The 12,095-nt window shown below is 49.0% G+C and overlaps 1 protein-coding gene across 3 annotated transcripts in view; it reads right to left on the reverse strand.

Moving 5' to 3' along the window:
- LOC147607683 (RNA-dependent RNA polymerase 1-like) overlaps window positions 1-12,095 on the reverse strand; it is a 38,335-nt gene that overhangs the window by 2,033 nt on the left and 24,207 nt on the right. For all 3 annotated transcript variants that reach the window (XM_086790488.1, XM_086790486.1, XM_086790487.1), the window contains exon 3: window positions 21-171. In XM_086790488.1, coding sequence (XP_086646614.1) covers window positions 21-171 — 151 coding nt within the window. The remainder of the gene's footprint in view (window positions 1-20; window positions 172-12,095) is intronic.

Genomic DNA, 12,095 nt, shown 5'->3' on the forward strand with positions numbered 1-12,095 from the left:
CTGTGGGGTGAGTGGCTTGCCTGAATTGTTACTGGATGATCTTGCAATTTAGGTGGCGGTGGCTGGTAGTCCATAGGTGGATCTACTGCTGAGGGGATCAACTCCTCATCCCAGCTCACAAAATACAAATCTCCATCCAGATCACTGCCTGAACATTCATTTGGATGAGGCCTGCAATAAGACGCAACAAGACATGCTACAACTTGATTATTCTCTCATTAAAAATGTTATCAGAAAAGCACACTACATGTCTTGTGAAGCCAAAGCAAGACAAAATATAATTAAAAAGTAGTCCTTTCTTCCCAAAAACAGGACAGTGAAATTATGTCATGCAGTTCGAAACAATCCTTGACCAAGACTCGTCCCCAAGACGATCGACCAATTGTGGTGATAGGAACTGCTTTTGAGAGCTTCCTCGAACTTGGCCCACTGGTACACGACAACCACAGTCACGGCTTTCTTACTGTTATGCAACCAGTCTTTCCACCATGCGCACAGGCAGCCAACATGTCCTTTTTGGATTTTAAACTAATGCAGCCAAGAATGCAAAGCTGAAGGACCGAGTATATCATCATACTTTCCTTCTTTCTGACATGGGTGGTTGACTGAGAGGATACGTGCGAACTACTGGAGGATCGCCATGAACTCCTGGTGCTGCCATTCCACCTCAGCTTAATGGTGGTCCTCCTGGCATGTCAAGTCTCCTTGGCCTCGCATCGCTGATGCTCCCGGTCAGCCTCAGACTCCGATCTCATCTGCTCAAACTCTAGAGTATATTGGGTCTCAAACGGTTGAATCATTTGCATCATGATGAGGGCCATTGGGGTGATAACTAGTAGCAAGAATAACTTTGTCCTTTTCGGACATTTGTACCACAAAAACTTACGCTACAAATTGATGCCACAAAGAATGCAAAGCAGAAGGATACAGTTTATCATCAAACTTTCTGAGCACGATCTTCTTTGGCACATGGCAAGCTACTCAGGCTTGAATCCTAGCTTCACCTCCACCTCCGTGCACGATGGAAAGAAGACTACCTCAACATAGCCACAAACACAAAATAAGAAAATACTGCCAAAAGGAGAATGTTTCACCCCTTCCGTATATACTAATGTCACATGCACCCATGCACTAAGGTGCGGTGTGACACAATGGCTCATCATCAGTGCCTACTTTTTTTATCCAACTGGCCTTAGGCCCAAGATCCTCCCATAGCTATCATTTTTCATCGCCCAAAGGTGTTTTTTCCGAGCAAGCACCTTGTGGGGTTTTGAACCCAAGACCTCCTGGTCCTAGACAAACACCTTCACCACTTGAGCTATCACCTCATTGGCTCATCAGTGCCATACTTGTATAGAAGTAGTACCTTTTTAGGAAAATTTGTCATATACCATGACCCCATTGTGAGCCCTAGTCCAGGGACATGCCAAGCACGAGCAACATAGGCCATTCCAAGCCTTAGAGTCTGTCACACTTAACCCACTTGGAGAACAGTCAAGCATATAAGTCAGCCTAGCATAGCATGCATTTAGAAGCATTTAGGTTTAGCAGAGGGATTAAGGTTCTAGGCCAGCCCTTGGGGACCAACCTAAGAGTCTTTGCCTTGTATGCCACCATAAGCCACACAAAGAGGGCAAACAGCCAGTCGGCAAGCCCTACAGGGCCTAGACAGCTAGTCGGCCAGGTGTAGATGCAGTCAGCCAGCAGCCAGGACAGCATACACCACACGTGTGGAAGCAATGTTCTGCTTTGATAGCATTTAATGCTAAAAACAGCAGTCGTGAGCACATAAAAACAGGCCGACAGCAGTAACACCCACCCACCAGCAGCAAAATTCCATATATAAGCAGCCCTCAGCCATTGCCTAAAATCATCTCATTCTTCATAGATTTCAGCAGTAGAAAAGTGCAGAAGCATGTATGCCTGAGACCCTTGTCTTGTGCATACATCAATCTCAGCCAAGCACTCTTGTGCTGCAGTCCCAAGGCAGCTTGAAGCTCTCTTCTGCATTCAGCCTTCAGCAGTGCACCTCCCTCACCAGATCTGGGTGTGCATAAAGCTCTCCGAAGTGGCTTCATAGTTGTCTTCAACCCGTTTGATGGTTCAGCAGACATTTGGTCTACAATGTCCTTGTGTTTGGCATTCCTCCGTCAATTACCTTCGGTACGTTTTCTGCATTGTAACAGAAATTTTCCGAAGTAATAAAGCAAATACTCCTGGTTGCCGTAGGGGGCCCTTAAGTGGGTAGATTGGGACCCAATCTCGTGCCGTCTCTGCATTCTCTCTCTCTTCGGCTCTATCTCCTGTGAATAAAGATAAAAGTGGATTGCTTGATGTTCACTAACATAAAGGTATAAAGGTCTTGTTGTGCATTACACAATCATAGCAGTTGCATGTTACAACTAATAACTCCGGTTCCCACGTGCAAACCTGCTCGTCTACACCCAATCTTTGCCCCGTTCCCTAGTTTCCCCATGCTTACGCACCAATTGGGTTCTCTTGCCATCTTGGCTCAACCAACCTTCCTTAGACAGCTTGCCTCACATTGGCCTTCACATCCAAGGAAAGACTAAGGAGAGGTGCAGCTTCCCCACCTAGTCATTTGTGCCCCCCCTTGCCCCATCACATCCTCCCCTTGTCTTACTCCTTTGAGCATTGACACCCTCCCCGCCGGTTTCCTCCCGTCCTAGCCCGTCGCCTCTCTCTGCCCCACCACCATATCCACCTACTCCCTCGGTTGCCTGTCTCCCCACCTCCTACGTCCCACCCCCCACCCCCCGCCCCTGCTTTTGACCGGTCATCTGTGCTCATTAGATAGCCGGTCCATGCCCTTGGCTTTCCCCACTTTGGAGGACTTCATGGCAGCCCCTCCATCTATGCCGTCCAAGGACTGTGTTCCGAACGGAGGAGATTTGAAGAGAAGAATTCTAAATGAGGCTTGACACAAACCTATTGCAGGACATCCCAGATATGTGAAGACTTTCATGGCTATAACGAAATGTTTCTTTTGGCCAGGACTCAAGAAGGATGTATTACAACATGTCCTTCGATGCTTAATCTACCAAAAGATCAAGGATGAAGGAATAAAACTACCAGAAAAGTTGCATTCTTAAGACATCCCGCAAATGGAATGGGAATGCATAAGCATGGATTTCATCATTGGATTACCTTTGGTAAATGTAGGACTCCATCCTAGCAGTAGTGGATCGTCTAGCAAAGATTGCCAAAAATTGTCCCAGAAATCTAAGAGGAACTGAGGAGGGAGTGAAAGCATTTTATGCCATGTGGAGTGCCAAGTGTAAACACGGGCTTACCAGGGGCACTTTTTATCCCTTGCGGATCTTTTCCCCAGGACGTCCGTCGTGAAAGGACACCGCTTATGGTTTAGGGTTTGTTGTGACTTCTACTTTCACTTTATTATTATGATGTGACTACGTGCATACCACATCTACACGTCTTGTCATTGCCGCCTCTCTATGTACTCCTTGTGTGAGTGAGGTTGCTGCTCTGCACGTATCCATTTCCCTCCTTTCCAACATTTGGTATTAGAACTCTGGTTCTGTAGGTAAGCCCTACGAAGCCAAAGCTCCGCCCGAACTCCTCCCTCCGCCGCCAAGTCAGCCACCACCCATTTTCACCACCAAAAATGGGCGGCCCTCGTGGGGAGAGACCGCCACCTCCCTCCTCCAACCAGTGGCACACAGCACCGCCGCTGCGCCACCCAGCCGGTGGTAGTAGTGGGGAGAGCACCACCATCGTCCCGCCCAGTGGCTGAGATCCAAGGACATCCACTACCAAAAGCAAGCCGCCCTAATGGGGAGAGCACCATAGCTTCTCCTCCCAGCCCGGTGGCAGAGCACCACCACCGCCCCACCCAACCGGCGGCAGTAGCGGAGAGAGGCTCACCCCCGCGGCTGAGATCCAGGGGTGAGTGTAGGCATTCCAGAGCGTGACTGCTGCCTCCACGCTACTGTCCAGACAGTCTCCCTACTCCAGCTTCCCTGGAAGAGTTCGCTTCAGCACCAGAGAGGCTTCTGAGTGCTACATCAGCTACCTACACCGATTTCTGGCTCCAGAAGATACTCACCAGTAAATTCTTTATACTCTACATCAGCTCCCTTCTGAGTGCTACATCAGCTCCATGCACCTATTTCTGGCTCCAAAAGATACTTGCCAGTACATTCTTTATACTCTACACTTTGTCTTTTTCTTCATATACTTGTTGCTACAGTGAGCCACTACGCATCATCTGGGTGCATTCAGTGGGGCACTATCTGCAGTGCGTTTGGCACTAGCGTGGGACTGGATTCTTTTCTATAGGATCTATGGCTCAGAATGCATCGGATGTGTTTAGGGTTTTGTCCCAAGAGGTGGCAACCTACTCCCTATGGAGTTTTATGGTTAGAAATCTGGCTGTGGCTAAAGACCTTTGGGGTTATGTGAATGGTGAAGATGTACGTCCAGCAGATGTTGTCAGAATATGCAGCGGAAATGACAACCAAACTTGGGTAGACAAGAGCAAGTAGACTGCAGAAAATAATCAGCACAAGAAACACAGAGAGATAGGTGTGTAAACTCTTCTCTATACACAAGATCCCTAAAAACTGAATGAGAAAGTGGTGGGGGCTGAGGGGCAATATATACATCTCCATGTGAGCAGTCGGCCAGCTCCAGAAGGTGCCCACGACTGTGTAAAATGTCCACGACTGCTGAAAATAGCAGTCGGCCAGCTACAGATGCCTACGCCTGAGCAAAGCAAGTCGGCCAGCACTCCTACAGCCCACGACTGAAGTAGATCAAGTCGGCCAGCAATAGGATGCTCCTGGCATCACCTGGCAGCCCTCCAGCCACTAGAAAAAAATGGGAAAAATAGGGAAAAAATACGGGGAGTGTGGAAAAATGATATACGGGCGGGCACACCCACAACAGAGGCCCTCGTGTATACAAATAGACAGGAGATGACTTCTAACACCCCCTCTCAGCTCCTGGCTGTGAAACCAACCCCAGGGAGCTGGAGTGCCGCCTGAGCGTAGCCTGAGGTAGAGACTTCGTGAAGAGGTCCGCCGCATTGTCCTCCGTCGAACAATAAAGTAGCAAGATGTCACCCGCCAAGATCTTCTCACGAACAAAGTGATATTGTATCTCTATATGCTTGGTCCGGGCATGGAAAACCGGATTCCGAGCAATAGCTATACAACTCTGGTTATCACACTGGATGACTGTGGGCTCCCTCTGTAGAAACCCCATCTCGCCTAGCAGCCTCCGCAGCCATACAACCTCACAAGCAGCACCACAAGCAGCCCGATACTCTGCCTCTGTCGAAGAAAGGGCAATAGTTGGCTGCTTCTTGCTGCTCCAAGAAACCGCTCCTGAGCCGAGGGTAAAAGTGTATCCTGAAGTAGACCTCCTCGTGTCTGGATCTCCTCCCCAATCTGAGTCACTCCAACCTTGGAGCTTGACTCCATTCCCTCCTGTGTAAAAGAGTCCCAGATCCTTCGTATTCTGCAGATACCGCAAGATCCGCAATCCTGCGTCCCAATGAGTCTTCAATGGCGTCTGCATAAAAGAGCTCAACAGTCCCACGGAGAAGCTCAAGTCCAATCTGGTGTTCAACAACCAGATCAATGAACCAACCAACTTCCGGTACTGCGAGGCATCAACTGGCTCACAAGGATCTGTAACGGTTAACTTTGTGTTCGGGTCCATCGGCGAAGTAATAGGCTTGCAGTTCTCCATCCCAAAGGCCTCAAGCAACTCATGAACATACCGCTGCTGAGAGACGAAAAACCCCCTCTGGGTCTGCCAGATCTCCAATCCCAAGAAGAAGTCGAGTAAGCCTAAGTCGGTCATCTCAAACTCCTTTGACAAGGCAGCCTTCGTCACTCCAATGTGCTCCACATGACCGCCGGTGAGAATGAGATCATCCACATAAAGGATGATAAGTGTGACCATGCCGCGTTCCCGAAAGAGATACAGGTTCGGATCTGCAACCGATCTCTGAAATCCAGTCCAAATAAAGAAGGAATCAATCTTCTGATTCCAAGCCCTGGGAGCCTGCTCTTAAGACCATACAAGGCCTTACGTAACCTGTAAACCATCCCTTCCGATCCTGGAACAATAAAGCCTGGAGGCTGCTCAACGTACACCTCCTCCTGCAGGTCACCATTAAGGAACGCTGATTTTACATCCATCTGGTACACGGGCCACCTCTGAGAAGAAGCAAGGGCAAGAACGGTCCGAATCGTGGTCATCCGCGCTGTCGGTGCAAAGGTATCCTCGTAGTCGATGCCTGGCCGCTGAGCATAACCCTTAGCCACGAGCCTGGCTTTGTGTTTGTCCACCGACCCATCAGCCGCGTACTTGGTCTTAAAGACCCATTTGACACCAATGACTGACCGCTTCGACGGCCTCGGTACCAACTCCCAAGTGTTGTTCTTCTCGATGGCGTCAAGTTCCACCTGCATGGCTTCCCTCCAAGTATCCTGTGAAAGGGCTTCCTTTACGGAAGTGGGCTCTTTATCTCGCATGATACGAGACATAAGAGCATAGTTCACCTAAAGAAGCTCCGCCGTGTTGCTTTTATCTCGGACTTGATGTGATCTTCGAGGGCCGTCCTCTGTGGTCCACTCGGAGGGTAGCTCCGTGACACCTGACTCCCGAAGGGTGTCAAACAACCACCTAGGTACTCGAACAGATCGTGGAGCCTCCTGTGGTCGCGGGGGCTCAACTCCAGCTGCGGGCTCAACCTCCTGTGATGACTGAGGTGGATCAACTGGAGTAGTATACTGGGAATCATCATCAGACTCCTCTGGATCTCCAAGAAGTGGCGGCTCCTCGACAGTGGATGCTGGAACATGCTCGTCAAAGACCACATCCCAGCTGACAATAATCTCGTTCCTCTCTGGATCATACAACCTGTATCCCTTGGAAAGAGAGTTATACCCCACAAATACCAGCTTGCGGGACTTGGAGTCAAGCTTCCCCCTCTGCTTCTTCGGAATATGTACATACGCGTCACTCCCAAAGACACGGAAGTGCGAGACATCAGGTTTCCTGCCAAAATATGCCTCAAATGGAGTCATGTGGGGTACAGAAGTCGTCGGAGAGCGGTTAATGGTATGGACAGCTGTTGCCACAGCCTCACCCCAAAGTGGACGAGGAAGATCTCGATGCTCCAGCATAGTCCTCGCCATCTCCACCACAGTCCTGTTCTTACGTTCAACAACTCCATTCTCCGAAGGCAATCCGGTATTGGCCAATTCCCTCTTGATGCCATGATCTGCACAAAACCGAAAAAATACAGTCGAGGAGAATTCACCTCCTTTGTCAGCCCTGAGAGTCTTGACCTGAAATCCAGACTCTTTCTCCACCATCACGTGCCAATCCTTGAACCGAGCAAAAGCCTGGTCCTTCTGGGAAAGAAAGTAGACCCACGTGAATCTGGTACAATCATCAACAAGCAGCATGAAGTAGAGAGATCCTCCCAAGGATGGTATCTGCTGTGGTCCACACAAGTCAGTGTGAATCAACTCCAATGGTTTCGAAGCCCGCCTGGAAGCCTGCTTCGGAAAGGATTCCCTGTGCTGCTTACCACGTATGCAAGAACTGCAGCGTCCTTGCCTACTACCAACATCTGGCAAGCCAACCACCATCTGGTCCCGGAAGGCGCGCCGCAAAGCATCCACATTTAAGTGGCCAAAACGAAAGTGCCACAAATCTCCGACCTGAGAGCCTGTCAGTGAGGAGAGTGCAGAGAGCTTGTAGATGCCATTCTCCACACCGCCTTCCCAAACAACTTTGCCTGTCTCACGGTCCCTCAGAGCAACTGAATGCTTTTCAAATTCCACCCGAAAGCCAGTCTTGCATACCTCATGCACTGACAAAAGATGAAAGCCCAGAGCAGGGACATAAAGAACACAGGAAGCATGCTTGCCCCCCTTGCCGTCGGGAATAATCTCCATCCGGCCCTCACTATGTATCGGAATAGTGGAGTTATCGCCAATAAAAATACGACCTGACTGCCGTTTCAGATCCAGGAAGAAGTCACGGGATGGAGTCATGTGCCTGGAAGCACCACCGTCGAGAATCCATTCCCAGGTATCCTTTGCGGTGAAGCCAACTGCCTCCTCGCTCGAAGATGATGAAGCATCGGAGTCCAGCATCTCCAAGTGCACAAATGCCGGAGTCTTCGCAGCTGAGGCTGAGGAATCAGCACTCTTCCCTGTCCGCTTGGGGCACTTCCTCCAGTAGTGGCCTTTCTCGCCACAATCATTACACGATCTTTCGGCCTTCAGCTTCTCTCGTTCTGGATCAGGCTTCTTCTCAAAAGACTTCTCCGGTGAAGCCTTCCCTTTGCCCTTGTTGGTATTACGGCCTTTCGACCGTTGGCCAGTTAAGGCCTCCGAACCTCCGCCGTGAGGAGGGTTCGTGAAACGTTCCTCTTGGTCCAAGACCATTGGCACAAGCTCCTCCCAAGTAATGGTGCTGAGCCTGCCACTCGTGATCAACGAGAAATAGAAAGCGGAATACTGACCAGGCAAGTGGGAAAGTAACGCGATGGCCATGTCTTCGGATGATATCTCTTTCCCAGCTTGAAGGACTTCCTGCTGAAGGGCCTGCAGCTTGTTAATGTGTTCCCGCATCGTCGAAGACTTTGCAGGGTTCATAACCCGCATCTGCACTTCCAAGGATATCCGCTTCATGGGTGACACCCTGTTGTACAAAGAAGCCAAGTGCTCCCATATGCCTCTCGCCAGCGTCATGTGCTTCACATGGTTGATCACATGTGGTGTGCAATTGAGGAATATAAACGACCGGACCCTGGCGTTGACACGGTCCCACATGTGTGCTTGTGCCTCTCGGTCCTTCCTCGTCAATAATAACTCCCCTTCCTCAGCTTCCGGCCGTGGCACCCCAATGATAATAAAATCAGCAAGATCATATGACTCCAAAACTGACTCCATCATGACCTTCCAGATGCCATAATTGGACCCGTCCAACTGACGATCCACTGGGAACGTGGGGAGAGTCGGAATCTTCACGTGCTTCTCAGCCATCTCGAGTAAATCTGCCATCTCGGAGAGTAACCTGAAAGGGTGGGTGGGTGGGAAAAAATCTGAAAATCAGAAAATATGCAAGTGGCTGTCCAGCCCCTTTGCCTGCCTTCCTCTTGCACCTTCTCTTCCCGTTCAACCCGGAACAGTCCACCGATCAGCAACCTGTTGCTCCCCCTCTTGCTCAGAAAAAACGCCCAAGATCTCCTAGAGCCTAGGGCTCTGATACCATGTCAGAATATGCAGCGGAAATGACAACCAAACTTGGGTAGACAAGAGCAAGTAGACTGCAGAAAATAATCACCACAAGAAACACAGAGAGATAGGTGTGTAAACTCTTCTCTATACACAAGATCCCTAAAAACTGAATGAGAAAGTGGTGGGGGCTGAGGGGCAATATATACATCTCCATGTGAGCAGTCGGCCAGCTCCAGAAGGTGCCCACGACTGTGTAAAATGTCCACGACTGCTGAAAATAGCAGTCGGCCAGCTACAGATGCCTACGCCTGAGCAAAGCAAGTCGGCCAGCACTCCTACAGCCCACGACTGAAGTAGATCAAGTCGGCCAGCAATAGGATGCTCCTGGCATCACCTGGCAGCCCTCCAGCCACTAGAAAAAAATGGGAAAAATAGGGAAAAAATACGGGGAGTGTGGAAAAATGATATACGGGCGGGCACACCCACAACAGAGGCCCTGGTGTATACAAATAGACAGGAGATGACTTCTAACAGATGTATCTCTTGCCACTCCTCAAAGGGGTGAGCGAGGTGCCCAGGCAGCTGCTCCTACAGTTGCTAGTACTGCTACTCAAGAGTCAAGAGCAGAAGTGATGGGATGCCTACGATGCCCAAGCTACCCAAGCTATGGCATTGATCTCCTTGTCTATCAAGAGATCTATTATTCCGCATATCTGGTCTTGCAAGACCTCGAAGATCGCTTGAGACTACGTGTCAGGCAAAGAATGAGGCCAGAGTTGCATATCTCACAAATATACTCTATGTACCAGGCATAGAGAAGAATGTGCTATCAGTCTCCTCTTTTGCTAAAAGTGGCTATGCATTCCACTTTGAGGATGACAGGTGTACAATAAGAGATAGAGAGAAGGACTATGAGCATAGTCACAAGAAAACGCATTTTTGGAGTGAGAAACCCCGAAACCCCGAAACGCAAGAAACCTTTCGAAACGTTTCAGAAACTCCTAATTTTTTTTGGTTTCTTTAAAAAAAATTGTTTCTCAAAATGTTAAAAGTTCCTATTGTTTGGAACTTTAGCAATGCAAAATTATATAGAAAAAAAACCAAAACCTTGGCGTTTCTTAGCTGAAGGCCGAAACGTTTTGCCCCGAAACGCCAAAAACCCCGAAACGTTTCTAGTGACTATGACTATGAGATAGTCACTTCTAGGACATTATACCACGGCTTGTATCAGTCCGACGCATTTGAGAAGAAAGCACAGGATGTATGTATGGTTTCTACCACCACTTTTGCCATGCAAGACGCAGAGATATGGCATGCCAAATTTGGGCATGTGAATTATGGTAATCTGATGCTTTTGCAGAGGCATAAAATGGTATAGGATATGCCACATGTTGAGCTACCTCCCAAACATGTATGTGAGGGATGTATTCTTGGTAAAATGCATCGTAAGCTTTAATGGAGATGTCTATATGTATGGTCAAAGGCAAGGGCTTGCGTCATATTTTTTGGATGGAGGCAATCATGTGTGCTACGCATGTTTTGAACAGGAGAGCACGCGGTTGCGAGGGAAGGGGGGTAGGGGCTGCGTGATCGGGCCTGCCAAAGGCTCCCAAGGGTCAGAGGGCCTCACGGGAATCTGGATGCTTGGAGCGATCGTGACGAGGCAACGATCTCCAGAAAGAAGGGACCGGTGGCGGGTTCGTCGAAGGTACTTGTGTGTGTGGGGGGGGGGGGGGGAGGGGGATGTTCACCATCACGGGACTGCTAAGATAAGTGCTCGTAATAGTTCTCTGATAAAACCATATCATTCTATGGCCTGCTTAGTCGAATCCACCTCAACCTGATAGTATCCACGTCCCAAAGGATGAATATCAGTGATCTTTCCAATCTCACCAATAAGGCTTGCCTGCAAAAGGTCTCTAAGCTATCCACATGCTCGTAGGCAACACACAATCTTGCAAACCAAGGTGGAGGCCTCCAAGGATGCGACTATCAAAGCGAGGAGCTGGAGGTCTGCTTCTAAGAAGGAAGGGCAAGGAATGGCAGCCTCAATCGGGGATGACGAAGTGGCTGCATGGAGTCCTCTTGGAGGTAAGAAGACCAAAAGATGTCGATATTTGCCAAAAGAAAGGACCTGCCCGAAAGCTGAAAACACCTGACGAAGGGGCGAAGAGGATAGGGCTTGGGGAGACGGAACATTAATCAAAGATAAGTACAGAAGATGAATGAGTTAGATTGGCAAACATGTAGCTGATTTGATGTCAATCACGAAGAAACCAAGGACGGGCGAAAGGGCTGGCGGGCAACAAGGGGAAGAATTGGGGTGGGTGGAAGAAATAAAGAAAGAAAGTTATATTAAACATTTGCAAAAGATCCAATGGGTCTCTAAGACCAAAAGTGATACAGTAGTGACCATGTAATCTCCGCATGGTACAAAAGCAAACAAAGACTAGAGCTATGAGTTGGGAATGTCAAATCTGAGCCATATGATACAAGGGCAGGAAGCGCGCAAAGGGCAAACAAAGGGGTAGTGTGCAAGAAAGGGGAGGGAGGGTGAGGACAATAGCTGGCAAAAAAGCATAGGAAGAGGGAGGTGGGGTAGCGCGAAGTGGGGGGGGGGGGCTCCAACAACCTCTCTCTCAATGTCAATTTAACCTTTTTTAAGTAATTCTTATGTTAGTATTGAGATTAAATTTGCTTTTTATCTCTCTCTTTTTTCGGAAAGGAGATCCTTCTATTAGTTACCAAAAAAAAAATCCACACGGGCCAAATATATCTCTGTAAAGGAAACAATAATCAAAATGAAAAAAGGGGGAGTGGTGCTCTCCTCCTTAAGCTGGCCCC

This window comes from Cibotium barometz, chromosome 55 (assembly GCF_041138505.1).
Source record: "Cibotium barometz isolate CiBa-2024 chromosome 55, ASM4113850v1, whole genome shotgun sequence".
Taxonomy (NCBI): domain Eukaryota; kingdom Viridiplantae; phylum Streptophyta; class Polypodiopsida; order Cyatheales; family Cibotiaceae; genus Cibotium; species Cibotium barometz.